The 24,883-nt window shown below is 44.9% G+C and overlaps 1 protein-coding gene across 3 annotated transcripts; it reads left to right on the top strand.

Moving 5' to 3' along the window:
* The first annotated feature begins 6,656 nt into the window (after window positions 1–6,656).
* LOC111972051 (TopBP1-interacting, checkpoint, and replication regulator) lies at window positions 6,657–23,481 on the top strand. Of its 3 annotated transcripts, none has more exons than XM_070446106.1 (22): window positions 6,657–7,744; window positions 7,833–8,103; window positions 8,338–8,579; window positions 8,918–9,143; window positions 10,295–10,439; window positions 10,691–10,833; window positions 11,110–11,322; window positions 11,787–11,932; window positions 12,478–12,575; window positions 12,832–12,928; window positions 13,020–13,102; window positions 13,542–13,760; window positions 15,158–15,242; window positions 15,421–15,490; window positions 15,891–16,022; window positions 16,136–16,226; window positions 18,221–18,279; window positions 18,466–18,597; window positions 18,714–18,817; window positions 20,142–22,392; window positions 22,511–22,639; window positions 22,805–23,481. In XM_070446106.1, exons 1-22 carry the CDS (start codon window positions 7,064–7,066, stop codon window positions 22,912–22,914), a joined length of 5,727 nt encoding a protein of 1,908 aa, XP_070302207.1. In that variant the 5' UTR covers window positions 6,657–7,063; the 3' UTR covers window positions 22,915–23,481. The 3 variants fall into 3 exon arrangements, with proteins under 3 accessions (XP_070302207.1, XP_023854660.1, XP_070302206.1); XM_023998892.2 differs by having other exon boundaries at window positions 22,508–22,639; XM_070446105.1 differs by having other exon boundaries at window positions 6,658–7,744; window positions 12,481–12,575; window positions 22,508–22,639.
* The last annotated feature ends 1,402 nt before the right edge of the window (window positions 23,482–24,883 follow it).

Raw genomic sequence — 24,883 nt, 5'->3', positions numbered from 1 at the left:
TGCATAGTAAATCTCAAATGTTCAGAACAGGAGTTAAGAAAAGCATGGAATGCCTGGAGCRGTTTTGCATCACCCCTCCATAGAACAAAAATATCATCAATATACCGTTTCCAAATAATGATGTTAGGCAAGAAAACATTTTTGAGAGGGTTGAAAATAGTCTGTTTCTCCATGTAACCCACATACAAATTAGCATAGTTAGGAGCCATGGGGGATCCCATAGCAGTACCCTTCGTCTGAATAAAGAAATAATTTATAAACATGAAATAGTTGTGTGTGAGTACTAMTTCAGCCAATGCATGCACTGGAAGGTAGTTCATTAGGGTCACGTTGCAGAAGAAAATGTTCCATAGCTTCAATACCGCCCTCGTGTGGAATAATTGTGTATAACTACTCAACATCAAAAGTAACTAACAAGGTATTCTCAGGGAGAGGATCAAGAGATTCAATGATAGAGATCATACTGCTGGTGTCCTTTACAATAAAGATAGTGTTCTGAAATTTGGAAAGGGGGGTCACTTCTTAATTTCTTGTTAAAGGTGTTGTCAAGCAGCTGTCTATGACACTCATTTACATAAGCTGTCCTATCCATGAGTACAACCAACCCACCCTTATCAGCAGTATGAATAAGGACTGAGGTATCGGAATGTAAATCAAGTACAGCTTGTTTTTCATCCTTATGTAAATTGTGGAAAGATTTGGACTCCTGTTTGTTCTTAAGGAGATGAGCAACATCTTTTTCAACAAGTCTGCAATATGTCTCGATAGAGTGATTGCGATTGGCTGGAGGTATAAAATAACTCTTGCTTCTAAAAGMAGTCGGAGTATGTGCAGGTGAGCAACCTACTGGTTCAATAGGCAYGATTAGGGGAGCTAAAGTATTCCCTTAAACAGATGTTTCTAAAAAACTTGAACATGTCTACCTTCACATCAAAGTCGTTGCACTGGGTTGTAGGCACAAAAGATAACCCTTTATTAAGCAAAGAGACATGGGCAGGGCTCAATATCTTGCTTGATAAATTAAAGACACTCAGTCCCGTGGGTTCTGGGACCGTGTGAACGTCTCCTCTGCCTCTGATAGTCGTTTCTTCTTATCCCGTTGGGTGCGGCATCTCGAAAACTTTATATCAGGTTTGAAACACGTTGTAGTTTGTTGTGCATGGATACTTTATGGGAATAAAATGGACAGCCCAGACAAAGGACGTTTTTTCCAAATATATTTGTACCAGGGAGAGATCTTTTTATTTATTTTTAATTTTTATATTTAACCTTTTATTTACCAAGGCAAGTCGGTTAAGAACACATTCTTATTTACAATGACGGTCTACCCTGGCCAAACCCTAACCCGGACGACACTGTGCCAATTGTGCACCGCCGATCTAGGCCTACATAATCAATAATTATGGTTTATTTAACTTTTTTTATTTTTCAACAGAAAACATTTTCAAGGTCTCTATTTTAACAACACAATTGTGAATCTTGAGCTGCCATTGTTGATAAAAGTTGTTCTTTATAATTTCGAAATAAACGTGTACAATTAACTGGTTGAAGAGAGAACCAATTCGCATCGACTGCATAAAAACTGTTCCACTGGAACGCGCCCACGCCTTCTAATGCCTCAACTGCACAGAACAGACAACGAGGTAAGAGTGTAACAGTGGACCTTTTTTTTTAAAGTATTGCGTGATAGTGGACTTCTTAAATTGCCTGTTGAGATTTTTGTGGTATGTGTACAACTAAGAGATGCAAAGAATTCTGATTGAAAAGCGTCTTTTAGTTATAAGCTTTAAGGCTGAAAGTATAGGATGATCTGGGACAATCAATTATTCATCAGGAGAAAATTACTCCATACAAAATTAAAGCAAGATCATGAATGAGCGGCTTTAGGAGAAAATGTATGAGTAAAACTGTTAAGTAATAGAAAAATATATTTTCTGGAAAGTATACATTTGATTCAATGTGTCAATAACATCAGTCTGGCCACTAGCTCATCACCCTGAGATGTATATCAAAACAGATTACCAGAAATTATTGTTTCTAATAAAGTCAACTTTGTGAAGACTTCCACAGACATTAACAGTAGACCTGTGACCGCAGCCTGGTCTCAGACAAGACATAACATAGTAAATGTAAAATTACACTGAACAAAAATATAAACGCAACATGTAAAGTGTTGGTCTCATGTTTCATGAGCTGAAATAAAAGATCCCAGAAATGTTCCATATGCACAAAAAGCTTATTTCTCTCAATTTTGTGCACAAATGTGTTTACATCCTTGTTAGTGAGCATTTCTTCTTTGCCAAGATAATCCATCCACCTGACAGGTGTGGCATATCAAGAAGCTGACTAATCAGCATGATCATTACACAGGTGCACCTTGTGCTGGGGACAATAAAAGGCAACTCTAAAATGTGCAGTTTTGTCACACAACACAATGCCACAGATGTCTCAAGTTTGAGGGACTGTGCAATTGGCATGCTGACTGCAGGAATGTCCACCAGAGCTGTTGCCAGATACTTTTCTATGGTAGAGAAATTATCATTAAATTATGTCCAACAGGCTTCACAACCGCAGACCATGTGCAACCACGCCAGCTCAGGACCTTCACATCTGGCTTCTTCACCTGCGGGATCGTCTGAGACCAGCCACTCAGACAGCTGATGAAAATGTGGGTTTGCAGAGCCGAAGAATTTCTGCACAAACTGTCAGAAACCGTCTTCGGGAAACTCATCTGTGTGCTCGTCGTCCTCACCAGGGTCTTGCCTGACTGCAGTTCAGCGTCGTAACTGACTTTAGTGGGCAAATGCTCTCCTTCGATGACCACTGGCATGCTGGAGAAGTGTGTGTTTCACGGATGAATCCCGGATTCAACTGTACCGGGCGTATGGCGTCATGTGTGCGAACAGTTTGCTGATGTCAACATTGTGAACAGAGTGCCCCATGGTGGAGGTGGGTTTATGGTACGGGCAGGCATAAGCTTTGTACAACGAAAACAATTGCATTTTATTGATGGCAATTCAATGCACAGAGATACCATGACGAGATCTTGAGGCCCATTGTCGTGCCATTCATCCGCCACCACCTCATGTTTCAGCATGATAATACACAGCCCCATGTCGCAAGGATCTGTACACAATTCCTGGAAGCTAAAAATGTCCAAGTTCTTCCATGGTCTGCATCCTTACCAGACATGCCACCCATTGAACATGTTTGGGATGCTCTGGATCGATGTGTACGACAGCGTGTTCCAGTTCCCGCCAATATCCAGCAACTTCACACAGCCATTGAAGAGAAATAGGACAACATTCCATAGGCCACAATCAACAGCTCCCCGAAGCGGAGGAGATGTCGCTTTGCATGAGGCAAATGGTGGTCACACCATATACTTACTGGGTTTCTGATCCACGTCCTTCCCTTCAGTGGCGATTTTAGCATGTAAATCTTGTTTTGGCAAACTCAACTTTTTCATTTTTTTATGCATGCCTGCAAAGCCACAGCACAACACTAAACAATACATGAATTGCCCTATAACGGTGACAAACGGTGCCCACAAACTGTTATGGCCGACATAAAGCTGTCACAACTGCAGAGCTTTCCTTTCAGCACCGTGGAGTAGATCCGTACCACCGCTACACATGCCACACATCAGCGGAGCCTTGTCTGGCAGCGAAACATTTCCTTCAGCCTCATTTACTGTCTTTTATAAAAAAACATAGCTGATTATGGCTGACTTGCTTAAACAAATGTGGTTTCTACTGACTCCTTGTGGATTTGTGCGAGTCGAGAAGAACCGCATTCTCCTTCGATAATAATGAATGTCGACATGAGTTTTGACCTTTGAACAGTGGTGGGCCGTCAGGGCCTGCAAGGCCTTCTCTGCTGGCCTAAACATCATCAGAATATTTAATATATATTTAATATATATAATATATATATAAAAAATTKATATATTTTCCCACAAATATGTATTAAATTATTCCCCAGAGTAAGAGTTATACTCTTCATTTCATAGCTTTCCTCTTGGTTGCACTGCTTCCAGCCCCAGGTTGAGATTTGGAGGGCTGGTCTTTATGTTAGATCTTTTATCCAATCATATTSAGCCATCATGTGTTGCCAGGGGTCTAAAATCTGCCCTCAGGCCTTCAGAATCAACAGTGCGGGCGCTTGTAGCTTATAGTGAATGGAAATGAAAATTTAGTGTCAACCAATCAGCTTTAGAGTTGGCTATTGTACGCCTGCTAGCTGGCTCCAGTGTTACACAGGAGCCAGCTAGCAGGCGTAGTGCGTGCACGTCTTTTGATTGGATTACCAATATTGAGAGGCAGGTCCTATGGGCAGGTCTATGCAGATCTAGGAAACTGAATTTGATAAARGAATTAATTCGCGTACTACTAAGCTGTTTTTTCAACCCACAATGGCGGAAGGAGGAGAAGATATCGATTTGGTCGAGGATATAATTTTAACGCCATTCTCAAGACGAACTTTTCAAGAAAAGTTAGACATTGTAAGGAGAGGTCACCCGACGCCACAAAGCCTGTCACAGGCGGGAAAGCCACTTTCAAAGTTTCAACTACGAGCGCTGTCAATGGCTCACAGGCTCCGAGAAGCACTGCAAACTGTACTGCTGGGAATGCCTATTATTTGCAAGTGATCGATTTGGTGTTTGGAGCCACACTGGCTTTGCACACTTGAGTTGTCTAACCAAGGCAGCAACGAGACACCAAAGTACGGCTGGGCACTTACAAGCAATTGTGCTTTTGAAAACTTTTGGGGACACCGGAGTGGATCTACAGCTCAACTAACAAGCGCGCAGGGCAACGGAGCTGCACAATGAAAAGGTGAAGGGAAATATTGAAAAGACTCATTGATTGTGTCATGTTTTTGGGTAAACACTGTTTACCCKAAAATGTCAATTTGTCAATTTCAAGGTGACGCAACGCCTGGTTATACTGCGTTTCTGTCTAAATGTATAGTGTCTAGAGCCATGGCATCATAATGATGGTAATAAGAGGTGGATTAATTCGGGTGGGACTGTGTAGTACCTCACTGAAGGCCCAGGCCCCAGGCCCACGGCACGCCACTGCCTTTGAACCATACACAAACATTATTAGATTTATGTTCAGTAAATTCATAATGTTTGTTCTAATATAATTAACACTTAGCTCTTAAGTATAAGCAAATGCAAACGAGCTGCGATGAGGTAGGCCTATTTGTTCAGCACTTACATAACGGACACCGACAGAAATTCAGATACATTCAGCAAGATGTTGTGGCCTTAACTTTACTCTTCTTTAAGTCACCACACAGAGGGAGAGAGAGGGGAAGAGAGACCCAGAGTCAGTGGTTAGCTTACTATTTGAAGTATTTTATAAGGCCCATGTGGTCTCAAAAGGAAGGAAAATACAATCATGAAGATCCACTTTTATAGACAATATACCGACGCACATTGCATTGCGTAAACAAAACAACCCTCGCAATATCAACTGGAATCACATGTCTATTACAAATATTTGAATGGGAAGAGACCTTTCTCTGGCATACATGACAACATTATATAGTACCCCTTCCTCGTCAAGAAAAGCACTGGAGCTTAATATAATACACAAAGTAAGCAAAATAATTAAATAATTCCAACATTTCCTAAAATGATGAATAAGATGAATGAAATAGACGTATATGAGTAATAGGCTTATAACAATTGAGATGTACAAACTKTGGCATAAGGGAATGATGAGTGGATAAGAGGCAATGCGTAATTTAGATTAATACATTCATGAGCGAGCTAAGACTGACGTCGTCAATATAAAAAAAAAATTGTCAGCACTTTTGAAATGTACAGTGACAGAATTCAGAAGATGGGACGTTCTTACAGTATTCTCCCTGTACACCAAGTCAGAACCACAGGATAAATAAAGGGGGCATATAAGCAGACGAAGAAGGCTCTTGCGATATTCGATGATGACGTTTCTCTAAAACAGGCTATAGACTACATCTGCACCACCAAGTCAGAACAGTAGGCTAAGTTATGAGGGGGAAAGGGACAAACTTATTAGGGTGAGGCACATGGGCTACTAATAGCTGACTACACAACATACACTTAGTATTAATTTCTTAGCTACAGTATGTACATATCTCCCTGGCATATTGCATCATTTATGCAGCAGCATACAGTGGTGGTAAATGGCCAATATACCACGGCAAAGAGCTGTATCCAGGAACTCCGCGTTGTGTCGTGTTTAAGAACAGCCCTTAGCCATGGTATATTGGCCATATACCACACCCACTTGGCAGCCTTATTAGAGAATATTTTACGGCAGACACCACAACTAAATTATTTATTCTCTCTGTGAGTCTGTCAAATCGAAAACCATTAAAGGCATTGGGTGAAGGTAAATTAATCCACGAATACGAATATCATTTAAAATATATCTCACATGACATTTTCATGAATTTATTTTCATGAACTTGATATTAGCGTGAAGCCCATTCAAAAAAGAACAAAATAACTTTGATAGGGTATTTAGATTTTACAGAGATGATTGATTTAATCCAATCGGAGATTACTGTGACAGTGGTGGCAAATCATCGACAAGTACTCGACAAGTACTCACATTGGGCGAATGAGAACCGATCGAGTGCAATGTTACCAATCACAGCAAGGAGGGAGGGGCTTCAAGACGGGGGCGCGAAGAGTTTGAGAGGAGAAGGAGCTGTAAAATGGCGAATCTTTAAAACTATAATGGTAGATACGTTTTAGTATGATAAAAAAACAAAACAAACGTGTGACAATTTTGCGTCTAAATAATTAGCTATTCAACACGTCGCAACTATATTGGCGCGGGCGTCTGCTCATTCCAAAACCGGTTTATGGTAAACAAACAAAAAATCGTAAACAAAGCTTGTTTCGCTCGCTTGGGCCAAGTAGCTAGCAAGCTAGCTAACGTTAGCAACTGTTGTATCTGAAGGTAGCATTAGCCAGTTCATGTTCAACCAGATGAGAAATTTGCTAACTTCGTGACAACTATCTACTTGGTGTACATGGAGCAAGTGTCCCGTTCCAGCCATGGCTTTGCATAACTTAGTTTTTGTCATTGATGTGGATTATCGGCCGTCAGGACACGTCAATGTCATAAACCATCCACTGAAGCAGGGCATTCTCCGAATTCTGCTTCATTTCGGATATAAGTATGGATTCGAGAAGGTGCGATGGGGTTACAAATTCTGTCAATCAAGAACTGGACGACGCAATGGTAACCTGATATCCAGGGGCTCTGATTTTAAAGAACTACGAGACAAAACTTTTGAAGACTTCGAGGTGGAGTTTCAATTAAAGTTCGATGRAAGTGAGAAAACAATCTCGGCTCAGCCAAGGAATCAACCCACCAGCCCTGCTGCTTCCATACAGAATGCATTGAAAGAAGCTTTGTTGGACTTCCAATGGGACAGACCAGATATCACCTCTCCCACCAAATTGACATTGAGACCCAGGAGAGGTCGAGCGGGTAAAGGAGGCCCGCCTCAACCTGAGGATGAATTGTCAAGCCTGGGGAGAAATGTGTTATTCCTCTTGTCAAGGTGTCCTCACTCCAGGGCAGATTTAGGAGAATATGTGTCCCTCGCTGGAATCCCTGCAGGTGCCAGTCACACAGACGTGTCCGACCGTATCCTACCCAAGGGACTCCATGAAATGTTGGTCCAACGGCAAGTTGTCCTTCACTGGGTGGACAGCACTTCATACGTCCAGGTAAATAGTGACAGTTGCTTTCAAATAACTGGACAAATGTCATTGGGAATCTGTTKAAAGACTTGCTGACCTGTCTTTCTCATTCCAGGTTATGAGAAGTGAGGAGCACTGGGGCTCAGATAGGCTTTCTGAGGTGTTGAGGGAGATGGGTGGTAGAGTGGTCCCCATGGARGCCCTGCTAAACCTGTGCTGTCCTCACAAGCTCTCCAGTGTTCAGTCCCCCGTAGACTCCCCTTCAGATGCCATTTTGAGGAGAGAGACCTTTCCACTCGACTCTAGCATGGGATACCTGTTGTCCTCAGAACGACTGTACCGCCTAGCGTTTCCTGTCCTGGGGGGAGTCCTGAGATGGGGGCAAGGTTTGTGATGCATGGAAGTGAACTGTCATTTGGAAAATCTCCCTCTCTCARTGGATTACTCTCATGACATAACAAAGCTATTATGCCTACACATGTTAACCAAATCACAATAAAAGGCCACACTTGTAAATCTTGTAGTAGTGAATAGTATTCATCATTGATATAAAAGTACAACCATCTGGTTTCACATCAACATGCTGTTTTTCCCCTGTGTGCTGTCTGTCATGTACTCAGGTGATGCTCCACAGAGCTGCAGTGTGACGTTGGAGCCGGTTGCCCTCAGACAGAGGCTCCTCCCAGCCCCCGTGGAGGTGTGTCTGAAAGGGGTCCTTCGGGGCTGGGACGCCCACTCCCTCAGCGAGGCGTCCTCCTCAGAGTCCTGGGTGCTGCAGTGTTCCATCAACAACCACACAGACCAGGGCCAAGCTGTCTTCCAACAGCTACTAAGGGAGCTCTCTGCCCAGGCTCTTCACATGGTAAAGCTACACCGTAGCGCCAATGTTGCCAGATTCTGTTGACACTTTCCAAATGGGAATAAAACCACCCAATATGGCAACAATGTGTAGGACATAGAAGTACTGTTGTCTTCCTGTTTAGTTGTCAGTGTGTTGTGTTCAATTTGAAACGAGAGGGTTTCATCTAAACTGAAACAAACATCTGACTGTTGTCCACTCCGCTGTGTTGTCCACTCCGCTCCACAATGGTCATGATGCTCCCAACCGATCAGGCTAATAAGTATCAAAATTATTATTTCACTGTAATGTCAAAATGATCAATGTTTTTGGGGCTAATAACTAGTTTGTTGTCTCCACAGTTTGCAGAGGTGAGTGACGGAGGAGACTTGCCGTGCTCGGCCTTCCTGTCTCCCCTCTCAGCCCTCACGGCTTTGCTCACCGTCCTTCGGCCCAGCGTCGCTTCCGGCTACCACACCCTGACCTTGGATGTCATTGCTCCAGCAGCGGCGGACATCTCCTCAGACCTGCCTGAGGTGGTCAGCAGTGTCCTGGGAGGGTTCTATGACATCATGGAGGGAGATGGAGGTTATGATTGGCTCTGTTTCCTCTGTCTATATTATCCGCCTTAACATATCTGAGATGACTTGCGACTCGTGGTTACAGTAGGATCTGAGATGACTTGCGACTCATAGTTACAGTAGGGTCTGAGACGACTCGCGGTGACGGTAGGGTCTGAGACGACTCGCGGTGACGGTAGGGTCTGAGACGACTCGCGGTGACGGTAGGGTCTGAGACGACTCGTAGTTACAGTAGGGTCTGAGATGACTAGCAACTCGTAGTTACAGTAGGGTCTGAGATGACTTGCGACTTGTAGTTAGTCGGGTCTGAGATGACTTGCGACTTGTAGTTACAGTAGGGTCTGAGATGACTACGTTACTCGTAGTTACATTAGGGTTTGAGACGACTCGCGGTGACAGTAGGGTCTGAGGCGACTGTGTTACAGTAGGGTCTGAGGCGGCTAGTAGTTACAGTAGGGTCTGAGGCGACTAGTAGTTACAGTAGGGTCTGAGCGACTAGTAGTTACAGTAGGGTCTGAGGCGACTAGTAGTTACAGTAGGGTCTGAGGCGGCTGTAGTTACAGTAGGGTCTGAGGCGACTAGTAGTTACAGTAGGGTCTGAGGCGACTAGTAGTTACAGTAGGGTCTGAGGCGGCTAGTAGTTACAGTAGGGTCTGAGGCGACTAGTAGTATACAGTAGGGTCTGAGGCGGCTAGTAGTTACAGTAGGGTCTGAGCGACTAGTAGTTACAGTAGGGTCTGAGGCGACTAGTAGTTACAGTAGGGTCTGAGGCGGCTAGTAGTTACAGTAGGGTCTGAGGCGACTAGTAGTTACAGTAGGGTCTGAGGCGACTAGTAGTTACAGTAGGGTCTGAGGTGGACTAGCGACTCATAGTTTACTTTAGGGTCTGAGATGACTAGCGACTCGTAGTTACAGTAGGGTTTGAGACGACTCGTGGTGACGATAGGGTCTGAGACGACTCGCGGTGACGGTAGGGTCTGAGCGATAGCTCCACCTTGCTTCTGTGGCATTGCTGTCACCTTAATTGTCTGAAATTTTCTTACCTTTTTATCAAATTGAGTTTTCAATTCAATTACAGATCTCCAGAAAATGATTCACTCAATTAGTTTATTGGTGCAGTGTTATCGTAACAGACTGAGTACTGTCCTTCCTCCACAGCTCCTCTAGTTGAGCCCCAGGTTCCTGACTGGGCACAGCAGGAGCTCAGCCATTGGTCCAGCCCACTGACCGCTGGGCTGGTGGAGGGCTGGTTCCCGCACGCTGACCAATCAGGAGTCAGCTCCCACTTAATGGAGTCAATGAGGTATGATTTGCCCTTTTTAACGTTATGTCTGTAATTATGTGTATTTGAAACATCACAATTTCTTAATATTAAATATAATGTCATTAGAACACTGTCGCCTAGTTTTTAAATACATAGATATCTAGGGCCAAATAACAATTTCCCGGTGGTTAGTGTCTTTCCTACACATATATAAAAGTTGCAGCTGAACTGCTTAATCATGACCTTTAAACTATTATTGACTATGTCAATGTCTATGTGTGTGTGTCCAGGCTGCTCCATGCGGTGCCAGAGGGTGAAACCGAGGGTCAGGAAGAGGAGCTGTCGGGCCCTCAGCAGGACTTGGTTATCAGCCTGGCAGAACTCTACCAGAGAATGACCTCCCAGTCCCACAGTGACAAGACGGGGAAGAAACGTAAGGAAACACCTCAGACCCTACTGGCTGCATATCCCCCCCCCCCCCCTTCATCTCCCTCAAGCCCCCCCCCCCCCTTAATTGTCAGTGTTTGTATTTTAGAAATGTCTCAATATATTTTTGTACTAATCAGTGAGCGTCTCGTGTGTGAACAGATGGCTTTCGATTCTTCTGTGATACGCCATCGGTGTAGCAGCTCATAACCTACAATGACGAGACACTTATCATGTTGTTCTTCCCCTGCTGAGTGTCTGTCTATTCTGCTGTCGCCTGCAGGGGGCGCCCAGCGCACGCCGGTGAGGCAGAAGATGAAGACTATGAGCCGCTCACTGCAGATGCTGAACGTGGCCCGTCTGAATGTCAAGGCCCAGAAAAGCCAGGCTGGAGAGACTGAGGTGGGGGCGCCGGGGGCTGAGGGCTGCAGGGCACAGGAGAGGCTGGGGAAAAGACGATCAGGAAACGGGGCCAAGACTGGACCCCACGCCCAACGTAAGTGTCTGGTCCGTCTGGCCCAACGCAAGTGTCTGGTCCGTCTGGCCCAATGCAAGTGTCTGGTCCGTCGGGCCCAACGCAAGTGTCTGGTCCGTCGGGCCCAACGCAAGTGTCTGGTCCGTCGGGCCCAACGCAAGTGTCTGGTCTGTCAACAGGGTTGTTAATTGTTCTGCTCCCAAAAGGCTAAACCATAGTCTCAGCATGGTTCAGATTCAGCTTTTAATGGTCAAATGTTTGATAAGAGGCCTAGTCTCATAATTTTTAGACAGCGAAATTAAAATGGGTGTATTACAGAGCATTCAAATAAAACATTTTACTTTTATAGAACAGAGTTGGTTCTTGGTGTTCTATGTAGCATAGGGAATCATGCCAGCTCTGTACTTTCTGTTTATCTTCAATGAATGTTCTGAACATCACACCAGTTAATAACTCACAAACTTCCATGCCTGCTCTCCTGTCAGACTTCAAGAGCGAGGCCGAGCTGCTGTCCCACCTGAAGGCCGGCTATGAGAAGACGGTGGCTGAGAGAGGCTCCTCCCTCCTCACTGAGGCCCAGCACCTTCTCTCTGCTATCAAGATGTTCCTGAGGCCCAACCCAGACCTGGGGGTAAGATAGACCTGGGGATAAGACGTTCCTGGGGCCCAACCCAGACCTGGGGGTAAGATAGACCTGGGGATAAGACAGACCTGGGGGTAATACGTTCCAGGGGCCCAACCCAGACCTGGGGGTAAGAAAGACGTAGAGAAGAAAATACCTAGTGCACAGGTTCTATTTGAAAATCCTGAAGGTCACTATCTAAAAAAAAAAAAAAAAAAAGCTAATGTGATGTAATACCTGACTTGACAGGATAAACGGCTAATGTGATGTAATACCTGACTTGACAGGATAAATGGCTAATGTGATGTAATACCTGACTTGACGTGACGGGATAAACGGCTAATGTGATGTAATACAAATACGAATTTGTTCTTAACTTAATTGCCTAGTTAAATAAAGGTTACGCATACACTAAAACTGATTTATCGCGATATTTAACAAGTTAGATGATATGTAAATGCGGATATCGGCCAACCCTAATGCAAGGGTTCCACTTCCTTACGTTCACGTATTCCGTCGGAATACGTCTGACTTCACTCTTTCTCTCTGCCCAGCAGGTCTGGCTCTTCGTCCAACAGAACCTGCTCAAGTCCAGCAAGTCCATCCGCCAGCTTTACAGCAACACTCCTGACGCCGACAGCAAACTCAGAGAGTAAGTAGTGACTGTTAAACATAYTAGTCTCTGGTTTCAAATTATTATTATTATATTGAACAGCAGCTTATGGTCGTCACCGATAAATGCGATTTTAAATAGAGGATTGTTTTCATCAAGCGCCGAACCAACTGAAACAGATTACCTGGGCTTGTCCAATAAGAAATGCTGATTTTTGTTTTTGGTTTCATAATGTTTTACTACGGTTTGCCCTACTGAACACGACCAATTACTAACACTGACATGTCTCTCTCAGGTGCCAGCTGCAGGCGATTCTCAGGTTGGAGATGTGCCGACTCCTCCCCTCTGAGCAGCAGGCCGACACACCGGATGTGGAGGAGACAGTGGAGGAGGTAGGAAACGACTCCACAACCCATCATATTACTTCCTCCAAACAAAACAGAGTCGTTTTACAGGCTTTGATTTCTCCTTCGCTCTACCCAGGTGACTGACATGTTAAGGATCATCTCTCTAACCAAAGACCCAGTGTACCTGGCCAAGTTCCTGCAAGATGAAGTCCTCCCTGTGTGAGTCTCTTCTCTGAAATCGGACTCAACTTTAGGGGTTGAATCCAGATTAAGGAGATGAGGAAAATAGCTCTATATATAGTTACAATAAAAATAGCGCTATATTAAGTTATAATAAAAATAGCGCTATAATTATGCAATATGGCCCGAGGGGGTGTGGTATATGGCCAATATATCATGGCTAAGGGCTGTTCTTAAGCACGACACAACGCGGAGTGCCTGGATACAGCCCTTAGCCGTGGTATATTGGCCATATATCACAAACCCCCGTGGTGCCTTATTGCTATTATAAACTGGTTACCAATGTAATTAGAGCAGTAAAAATACATGTTTTGTCATACCCGTGGTATGCGGTCTCATATACCCTGGCTATCAACATTCGGGGCTCGAACCACCCAGTGTATAAAAAGTTTGAATAAATGGTGTTGTGGGCTATCAGGTTCCTGACGGCCATCCCTAGGGTCCTAGCAGACGTATACTACAGCCTGGGAACCCAGCTGCCCGCCGCCCTGTCAGCCGTGCTGCCCTCTGACTTCTTCAGCGACGAGTCCGTGACCAAGGACAGCGTCTCCTCTCCTCACCTCTCCACGGCCCTCAGCATGGCCTCCGACTGCGGGGAGCTACAGGAGCTCCGCGACCGCTCCGCCAGCAAGAGGAAGTAAGTTACCTGGGGCCGGAGGCTTTATCTGCTGTGGTGCAGCTGTGTGGATGTGATACAATGACCGTTCTAAGTTGTCTGTTGTTAGTACACTTTCATATAGCCCTCTTTAATGAACCCCTGTTAGTACACTCTCATATAACCCTCTTTAACTAACCCCTGTTGTTAGTACACTTTCGGCTAGGGGGCACTATTTTCACTTCCGGGTGAAAAGTGTGCCCAAAGTAAACTGCCTGCTACTCAGGCCCAGAAGCTAGGATTTGCATATAATAGGTAGATTTGGATAGAAAACACTCTAAAGTTTCTAAAACTGTAAAAATGATGTCTGTGAGTATAACAGAACTTATTTGGCAGGCGAAACCCAGAGGACAAACCATCCAGGATTTTTTGTTGTTGTTGAGGTCATTCTCTTTTCAATGGGTTTTCTATGTGGATCTAGATTTCTAAGGCACTTGCTTGCAGTTCCTATCGCTTCCACTAGATGTCAACAGTCTTTAGAAATTGGTTGATGTTTTTCCTTTGAGAAATTAAGAAGTAGGGCTGTTCAGAACGAGGGTCGAGTCTAGTGTACTGTTGTGGTTGGGGCGCGTGACCTGAAAGCTCGCTCCACTTTGTTTTCGTTCGGTATTGAACGCAGTTTATCCCGTCATAAATTGTATCGATTATTTACGTTTAAAAATACCTAAAATTGGATGAGGAAAGTTGTTTGAAATGTTTGGATCAGTTTTYCAGGTAACTATATTAGATACTTTTTAGTCATGTTGAGCGAGTTGGAACCMGTGTTTTTCTGGATCAAACGCGCCAAATAAATGGACATTTTGGAGATATAACGACATAATTTATCGAACAAAAGGACCATTTGTGATGTTTAATGGACATATTGGAGTGCCAACAGAAGATCATCTTCAAAAGTAAGGCATGAATTATATTGTTATTTCTGACTTTTGTGTCGAGCCTGGCGGGTTGAAATGTGATTTTCATGTGTTTGTTTGATGGGGTGCTGTCCTCAGATAATAGCATGGTTTGCTTTCGCCGTAAAGCGAAAGCAAAATCTGACACTGTGGCTGGATTAACAAGAAGTTCATCTTTAAACCAATGTATAACACTTGTATGATTCATGAATTATTATTATGAGTATTTCTGTTTTTGAATTTGGCGTGCTGCTATTTCACTGGTTTGAGTTGAGTTTATTTTATTTTTACAGGGACAGTGCACATTAAGCAGCGTTTCAGTAAAAGTGCCGGTTTTAGCCAGCCGGCTAATTTTCAACCGCAGTCCCTGGGCAGGTTATTGTGTGTGTCAACGGGATTGGCGTGCGAAGGGATCACTAAGAAGTGAACTAACCCTTTAGTACACTTTCATATATCCCTCTTTAACTCACCTCTCTTGTGTTTGAGGAGTGGGAGGCTGACTCGCCATCGCAGCATGACTGAAGCATCCCAGAGTCTACAAATAGAGGTGCCCAGGAAGTCCACCAGAGGGGTGAGCTAAGACGGGATACATTTATTTGATTCTACCGCAGCTGTAAAGTCCGATAAAATAGGGTCTCGATCACTGGGTCTTTGTAATATTGATCTTTTGTTCGTCTTGTCTGAATGGATGTACAGTATGAACTTACTAATCACCCAAATCTTGATTTATCTCTGTGTCGTATGAACAGGCCAAGCGTAAGATCTGTGTTGCTGTGGAGAAACCAGCCGCTGAACTGCCCTCAAAGCAGGCTGCACAAGGTCATTTCCTCCAACTCTGTTAGATCAACAAACTCTTTGTCTCATACGCTCAGATTCAGAGTGTCTAATAGTTGCATGTACAGGGTTGCAGGTGTGATTGCAGGGTACAGTGAAAATCTTAGAATGTCCATAGGGYAATCAGCAGGTAAGGTAAGTGACCGTTGAGAAGGTGGGTGGGGGGGGGGTGTCCGTAGGGGGAAGTTCCGCCCTCCCTCCTGCAACTGGTAGCTGACTAGTGGTGGCTATTCAGCAGCCTGATGGTCTGAGGATATTGGCCAGTCTGACAGTTCTTGTCATGATGCTAGTGATCTTCTTGGGCCTGCCCTAGGTGTCCTGTAGGGCAGGCAGCCATCTTGTGCTGTAATTGTCAAATTTGAATACCACTTAATTTGTTCTACAGAGGTCACAAAGGTCCGGAGGAACTTGTTCAACCAGGAGYCTATGTCCCCTTCCAAGAAGGCCAAGATGCCCAGGAGTCGGTCTGTCTCGGCCGTGGAGGGACTCAAGCATAAAGGCTCCCAGGCAACAGAAGGTGGTGGTAACGACACTGTGTTCCATGATAGTGCAATGTTCCAAGAGCTCAGTAACACAACTTAAAAGGTTTTGTTAGCACTTGAGACTTACAGAGGAAATCTGCCCTTTCAGATCGACATTCCCTCCTGACCAAAAAGGTGACGGAGACGCCCCTTCATAAGCAGGTGTCCAACCGTCTGCTGCACAGGCAACAGATGGGCAGGTGAGTCCATGTTTTTTAGAAAAATCCTGATTCTAAAAGATGTATATATAGAACTAAAATATGAAGACAACATGTAAAGTGTTGGTCCCATGTTTCATGAGCTGAAAGAGCCCACAAATGTTCCATATGCACAAAAAGCTTATTTATCTTAAATTTTGTGGCCAAATTTATTTACGTCCCTGTTAGGGAGTGTTTCTCCTTTGCCAAGATAATCCATCCACCTGACAGGTGTGGCATATCAAGAAGCTGATTAAACAGCATGGTCATTACACAGGTGCACCTTGTGCTGGGGACAATAAGAGGCCACTCTAAAATGTGCAGTTTTGTCACACAACACAATGCCACAGATGTCTAAAGTTGAGGGKSTGTGCAATTGGCATGRTGACTGCAGGAATGTCCACCAGAGCTGATGCCAGAGACTTAAATGGTAATTTCTCTACCATAAGCCGTACGTCCAACCACAGACCACGTGTAACCACGCCAGCCCAGGACTTCCACATCCAGCTTCTTCACCTGCGGCATTGTCTGACACCAGCCACCTGCACAGCTGATGAAACTGTGGGTTTGCACAAGCAATTTCTGAATCCCGGGTTCAACTGTAACAGGCAGATGGCAGACAGCGTGTTTGGCGTCGAGTGGGCGAGCGGTTTGCTGATGTCAATGTTGTGAACAGCGTTCCCCGTGGTGGCGGTGGGGTTATGGTATGGGCAGGCATAAGCTACGGACAACAAACACAATTGCATTTTACCAATGCCAATTTGAATGCACAGAGATACCGTGACGAGATTCTGAGGCCCATGGTCTTGCCATTCATCCACCGCCATCACCTCATGTTTCAGCATGATAATGCACAGCCCCACGTCGCAAGGATCTGTACACAATTCCTGGAAGCTGAAAATGTCCCAGTTCCATGGCCTGCATCCTTACCAGACATGTCACCCATTGAGCATGTTTGGGATGCTCTGGATCGAAGTGTACGGCAGCGTATTTTGGTTCCCGCCAATATCCAGCAACTTCTTACAGCCATTTGAAAAGGAGTGGGACAACGTTCCATAAGCCACAATCAACAGCCTGATCAACTCTATGTGAAAGATCTCATGCTGCATGAGGCAAATGAGTCACACCAGATACTGACTTGGTTTTCTTATCCTTTTTTTTTTTTTTAAAGGTATCTGAAACCAATGGATGTAATTCTGTATGACCCCTGTCATGTGAAATCTGTAGATTAGGGCCTAATGAATTTATTCTAATTGACTGATTTCCTTATATGAACTTTAACTCAGTAAACTTTTTGAAATTGTTGCAGGTTGTGTTTTTATATTTTTGTGTATATTTCCACACAATGAGGTTGGAATAATTCTTTGAAATTCTAAAAATGAGAATACCTTTTTAGTGTAAGAGCTGTTTGAAAAGACTGCCTGAAATGACTGCCTGTTTTGTTGGGATGGAGTTTTGGCCTGCCTGGGTCCATAGACCAGGCGGTAAATTAGTTAATAGACCAATAAGAAAGAGTTTCAAACCTCTCTGCCAATAACAGCTAGTTTTCCCCTCTCCACTCAGACCACTTCTAGTAAAAGTATGTTTTGACAAATTGCTAAGAAGCTATTTTTTTTTCTTGTTGACCATTTTAATTTAAAACAATCACAGTAAACTAACTATTTGTTACCCAGAAATTATTTGATATTGAGATTACAAGAGGGAAAAAACTGCTTTTAATATTAACTAGTATGAATTAACTAGTATACTAGTGTTGATTTAACTAGTATTGATTGACAAATTAATACTAGTTAATACGAGTTATTCATTTACTTTGATTCATATATGAAAAAAGGGAGTTTTGCATCGTTGGCAGTGCAAATGGCTCATTTGCCTTGTTGTATTAGTTTAACATTTTGATTTGTTTAGGAGAAGTTATTACTGTAACTGAATTGGTAGCAGTACATTGTGGGGACGATAGTGGATAAGCGAAATGTCCTGTCTGTTTGATTTGTCAGGAGGTCTGTCCCGACAGACGAGTGCATCGTTGAGGAGTCGCCAGTGAAGCCTCTAGAAGGTCAGTGACTGGTGCTAAGAGTCTACATGAAACGGTCAATGTCCTGTGCACATTTCTGAGATGCTCATAAACGTTTTTAATATCAACCACATCAACAATGCAATTGTATAAGTTGATAAATAGTCAGGGGTTTTAATAGTTTTAAAATGACAATATAAAAGACATGAAAAATTATATTTATAACAGACTTGAGGAGGAGTCCAAGATTGGAGAAGTTTGCCAGGAGACATTCCAGTTTCTACTCTAGCTCCCAGCCTCGTTCCCGCAACCTGGACAAAGCTCTCTCCTCTCAGCTCCCGCTCAGTGACAGCAAAATAGGTAGGTTGACTAAACACCKTTATTTCATGCGTATCCGTATAGTTACCACCGTTCAATATTCTGTGGAGTCTTTCAGCTGACACATATTGACATCATTGATCATTCAATTTCTGTAGGTGTGGTAAACCTGCGGTCAGTACGGTCTCCAGTACGTCTTCTGTTTGAAGCCACACAGTCCACGTCCAGCTGGAGGCAGTTGTCTAACTCTGATGCCTTCCAGGTAACTCCATCTCGTTGAACCTCTTCAGATGTCATGCAGTGCATTCTGGAAGTATTCAGACCCCTTCACTTTTTCCATATTTTGTTACGTTACAGCCMTATTCTAAAATGGATAAAAACATATTTTTAATCCTCATCAATCTACACACAATACCCCCCCCATAAATTAGTAATTTTTGCACATTTTATTAAAAATAACAGAAATACCTTATTTACATAAGTATTCAGACCCTTTGCTATGTATTTTGTATTTATTATGGATCCCCATTAGCTGCAACTACTCTTCCTGAGGTCCGGCAAAATTAAGGCAGTTTATACAATTTTAAAAACCATAAGGAGACTCAAAATTGAGCTCAGGTGTATCCTGTTTCCATTGGTCATCCTTGAGATGCTTCTATGATTTGGAAAGGCACACACCTGTCTATATAAGGTCCCACAGTTGACAGTGCATGTCAGAGCAAAAAACCAAGCCATGAGGTCGAAGGAGTTGTCCGTAGAGCTCTGAGACAGGATTGTGTTGAGGCACAGATCTGGTAGAAGGGTACCTAAACATTAAAGGCCCCCAAGAACACAGTGGCCTCCATCAAATGGAATAAGTTTGGAACCACCAGAACTCTTCCTAGAGCTGGCCGTGCAGCCGAACTGAGCAATCGTAGGAGAAGGGCCTTTGTCAGAGAGCTCTGACAGAGCTCCAGAGTTCCTCTGTGGAGATGGGAAAACCTTCCAGAAGGACAACCATCTCTGCAGCACTCTACCAATCAGGCCTTTATGGTAYAGTAGCCAGACGGAAGCCACTCCTCAGTAAAAGGCACATGACAGCCTGCTTGGAGTTTGGCGATAGGCACCTTAAGGACTCTGACCGTGAGAAACAAGATTCTCTGGTCTGATGAAACCAAACTATTTGGCCTGAATGCCCATGCCTGGCACCGCTTATCACCTGGCCAATACCATACCTACGGTGAAGCATGGTGGTGGCAGCATCATACTGTGGGGATGTTTTTCAGCTGCAGGGACTGGGAGACTAGTCGGTATGGAGTGGAAAGATGAACAGAGCAATGTACAGAGAGATCCTTGGTGATAACCTGCTCCAGAGCGCTCAGGACTTCAGACTGGGGCGAAGGTTCACCTTCCAACAGGACAACGACCCTAAGCACACAGCCAAGACAACGAAGGAGTGGCTTTGGGACAAGTCTCAATGTCCTTGCGTGGCCCAACCTCATCCTGGACTTGAACCCGATTTTGAAAATTCTCACAAGCAAAGAATAGCTATGCTGATTTTAACTTGTGATACTTATTGGAAATACTTGCTTGGTTTTCCTTTTCAGAGTCCAAATAATACCCCCACAAACTCACCTGGTAGACACCATAGGTCTGCTAGAGGGAGCAAGACACCTCTGACCCCCAGAACACCTAAGAACTTCAGGTCCTCCAMGGTCCAGAGTTACTCGGTCACAGATAGCCAGATGGCAGGGCCCTCTCACGGGCAGGGTGGCATGGCCCTGAGGGGCAGCCCTTTCAGATCCCCAGCCAGGAGGAGCCTGGTGCTAGAGACTCCCCAAAAGGAGAGCCCTCTGAAGGGCATCCTGAGGACTCCGGTCAAGACATTACTGGAGCGTCTGTCTCCCATCGGCCCTAGCCTGCTCCAGAGCCCACCCTGCTCCAGAACGCCCAGGAAGCACGTCACCTGGTCCCCGTCTCCTCAGAAACTTAGAGTCGCGGAGACTAACACACCCTTCAAGGTGCCTGAGTCGCCTCACCTTTCCACCCGACGTTCTCCAAGGCTGTTGATGAACACACCCGACAAGTTCTGCAGTCCGCTCAAGAGTCCCAGCAGCAAACAGGCGATATCTAGAACTCCAGAAAAAGTAGTACAGAGATCGCACAGAATTTCCCCCCAAGCGTCTCTGTCCAGGATTCCGGAAAATTCTGCTGCAGGTGGCGTTGAGGTGACGCCAGAGAAAAGTGGACGTCCGAGGTCTTCCAAACGGCTTATGGGAAAGTTCAACACACCTGTTAAGAATGAACAGGACCTCCCTGGTGGTACTCAGAAACACCACTCTTCTGACCACCCRACCACCACAACCCCCAGGAAATCTCTGAGACCTGCCCACGGCATGCTCACACCCTCTGGAGGAACCCCTGTTGAAGAAWCTCTCTCCATGCCTCCGCACCAAGGCATGCTCACACCGACGAAAAGGACTTTAGGATTGTCAAGGTCCGTAACGTCACCAAAGACTTCTGTCAAAACCCAACTGAATAAAACGACTGTTGTCACCACCTCTTCAGCTAAATGTTTGACCAGGACTAGCTCTGGCCAGGGTGTGCAAGCTAAAACCAGGCAGAACCTGATATCCCTGTCCAATGAGAGTTTAACTGTAGTAGCAGCCAGCACGGATCTTACGAGTAAGGAAAKCAGTGACACCGTGTCCAGCGGAAATGTGCCGTCGGACTTCCACGAGAGGGAGCCGTCTTCCCAGGCCTTGGGGGGAGAGATGGGGGCCAACTCCCAGCAGCTTGACTCTTCCCAGTTCAGCACCACCTCCGAGGACGAGAGCATCGACATCTCCGAGGCCAAGGTGGTCATGACTCAAATCACTGACGGCCTCAAGATGAACATATCCTTCTCCAGGAAACCCTCAAAGACCAACAACCAAGTCTTCCAGTTCACCGGAGCCTCTACCAAACAGCCAATACCCYCAGAAACCACTAAACCTGGGAGAAGCTATGGTTTCCGCCAGACCCCTGACCGCCAGCAGAGGGAAGCGGCAGTCCGTTGGGGGTACTCCACTGAACCGTCTCGGTTCTCCACCCCCAGGACTTCAGGAACCACCACAAGTTGCAAGAAGGAGCTCGTCACCCCGGACCTCCTAACGTACAAAGTGGAGCTGGAGATGCAAGCGTCGGGGCTGCCCAAGCTTAAGTTAAAGCGCATGAACTCTTTCAATGCCGGGGATGGGGCTGCAGGGTCTCCGACTCCCACTGGCAGTATGAACCTCCCCCACACGGACAGCCCTCTTGCGCTCTGCTCCAAACACAGAGACGCCAGTCACGTCTCGCCATCGCTATGCACCCACGGCACTCCCGCCAAGGGCACTCCGGGGAAAGGGGGCTTCCAGACGTACATCTGCCAGTCCTACACCCCCACGCGCCACCCCGCTGGGACCATATCCCCCCTGGGCACAGCTGCGCTCATCCCCCTGACCCCGTCCCCCCAGAGCATGGGGAGGTCCACCCCAGAGAGCCTCAACAGCTGGCCCCGCAAGAAGAGGGCGCGGCCTGGGATGATGGGGGGCAAGGAGCGGAGACTGAAGGAGGAGCACCTGCTAGAGGGGCTGGAGATGTTGGACGAGGCAGAGCTGGAGGGAATCTACAGACTGAAGGAGACGGAGGAGTCTGACGCACTACTACTGGCTCCCACGTCCAGCCAGGTTACCAGGTCCTCCCCTGGTAAGAGAGCAGGCTCTCCTCTGGACCAGCTGGAGGACATGGACTGGATGGAGAGCCAGGTTCAGCAGGCTGAAGGTGCCGAACCTCTGAAAGATGAAGATTCTGTCATGGCCACTGGAACTGTTCACTGTGAGTTTTTATTAATTGAATTTATTCATATGATTCCTCTAATGGTGAACTTTTCATCTGTTTATTGATTAGCAATAGTTGATTTTTGTTTGTTGGTTTGATTGATTATCTTCAGCAGTGGTAACACCCCCGAGCTCTAAGGTGAGGAAGCCAGTGTCTGCCAGTGGGATTCTAGCCCTCACTCAGTCGCCCATGTTATTCAAGGGGAAGGCAGGTTCTGCCACCAAGAGAACTCATCATTTTATAGGTGAGATTATTATCAGGATTATTTTGCTGTATTGTATGTATGTTTATTATTCTACAACCACTGTTTAGTTCGTAATATCTCAGCTAGTAATTTTAAAATATGACATTTTAGTTCAGAAAAGGCAAAATTATGTGTAAAGAAATGTACATCTGATTGTCTTTTTAGATGAAGCCCATTCTCAGAAGGAGTTTGAGTTGGAACGCTCTCCCTTCAGCCAGCCCCCCAGGCGGTCAACTACAAGAAACACCTACAGTAGGAAGAGACTGCTGGACTGACCTGGCCTGGCCTGGACTGGATTGAACTGGACTAGCCTGGCCTGGCCTGGAGTCGCCTGGACTAACATAGCAGTCACCCTGTCAGACTTCTTTCAACCCAGCAGCAGTTTTGTAAGGTATTCTTTAAACAGGGGGCCCAAATGTTGATTATTTCATATGAAGCCTCAGATAAAAAGCTCTGCCCACAACCTATCCCAAGAGAACATCTTTGAACACTTGGATTTTTCTCCAACCCTGGGTTGATGGCTGGTTCCTTTGGTTTGGGATGTGTACGACTGAAGTACTTGCATGGGATATTTGTGACTTTTTTTTCTCCCCTCTTTGGATCAAAAGCGTTAGTTGAACCATATTACAATCAAGTCACATCATGAACGTTTCAGCGATTTATGGTTCTTAATGTTTATTTATTGGCTAGTTTGTTGGTAGATTTTTTGTCACCAATACTACTTTTCCGTAAAAGGGAAAATATGTACGTATGTTTATATATTGAAATTATTTTGTAAATAAAKGCTTAACTCTTTTAAATAAAGCAATTAACATTGCTAATTTGACTGTTTTTAAAACAAATGATTTGTACTGTATTATTTGTATACTTAGATTAGGAAAGTTACCCATAACTGGGCTGAAATGGACACCTGCTCGTCCAACATCTCATTCCAAAATCAAGGGCATTAATATGGAGTTGGTCCCCCCTTTGCTGCTATAACAGCCTCCACTCTTCTGGGAAGGCTTTCTACTAGATGTTGTAACATTGCTGCGGGGACTTGCTTCCAATTCAGCCACGCGCATTAGTGAGGTCGGGCACTGATATTGGGCAATCAGGCCTGGCTTGCAGTCGGTGTTCCAGGCCAGTCAAGTTCTTCCACACCGATCTCGAAAAACCATTTCTGTATGGACCTCGCTTTGTGAATGGGGACATTGTCATGCTGAAATAGGAAAGGGCCTTCCACAAAGTTGGAAGCACAGAATTGTCTTGAATGTCATTGTATGCTGTAGCTTTAAGATTTCCCTTCCCTGGAACTAAGGGTCTAGCCCGAACCATGAAAAACAGACACAGACCATTATGCCTCCTCCACCGGACTTTACAGTTGACACTATGCATTGGGACAGGTAGCATTCTTCTGGCATCCGTCAAACCTAGATTTGTCCATCGTACTGCCAGATGGTGAAGCGTGATATCACTTCAGAGAACCCAGCAGTCCACTACTCCAGAGTCCAATGGCGGCGAGCTTTACACCACTCCAGCATTGCACATGGTGATCTTAGGCTTGTGTGCGGCTGCTCGGCCATGGAAAGCAATTTCATGAAGCTCCCGACGAACAGTCCTTGTGCTGACGTTGCTTCCAGAGGCAGTTTGGATCTCGGTAGTGAGTGTTGCAACCCAGGACAGACAATTTTTACCCACTAAGCCCTTCAGCACTCGGTGATCCAGTTCTGTGAGCTTGTGTGGCCTACCACTTCTCGGCTAAGCCATTGTTGCTCCTAAATGTTTCCACTTCACAATAACAGCACTTACAGTTGACCGGAGAAGCTCGAGCAGGACAGAAATTTGACGAACGGCACTGTTGGAAAGGTGGCATCCTATGATGGTGCCACGTTGAAAATCACAGAGCTCTTCAGTAAGGCCATTCTACTGCCAATGTTTGTCTATGGAGATTGCATGGCGGTGTGCTCGATTTTTATACACCTGTCAGCAACGGGTATGGCTGAAATAGCCAAATCCACTCWTTTTAAGTGGTGTCCACATACTTTTGGCCATAGTGTAATCGTTTTATCTTTAAATTTCACGATTGTTTGTGGTCGATTTTATATTTTAAAGTATTTTAAATACCTTTTCACAAAACAATATAAAATTGTTTACCATATATAATAAGATATTTAAGTTATTTGAATTAAATAAAATGTGAAAAACTAAAACCACAATTATTAGTGTTTATTAAACATATATATAAGTAACCTTCTTTATCGT

Source organism: Salvelinus sp. IW2-2015, linkage group LG13 (assembly GCF_002910315.2).
Source record: "Salvelinus sp. IW2-2015 linkage group LG13, ASM291031v2, whole genome shotgun sequence".
Taxonomy (NCBI): Eukaryota; Metazoa; Chordata; class Actinopteri; order Salmoniformes; family Salmonidae; genus Salvelinus; species Salvelinus sp. IW2-2015.
This window is presented reverse-complemented; position numbering and strand designations above follow the sequence as displayed.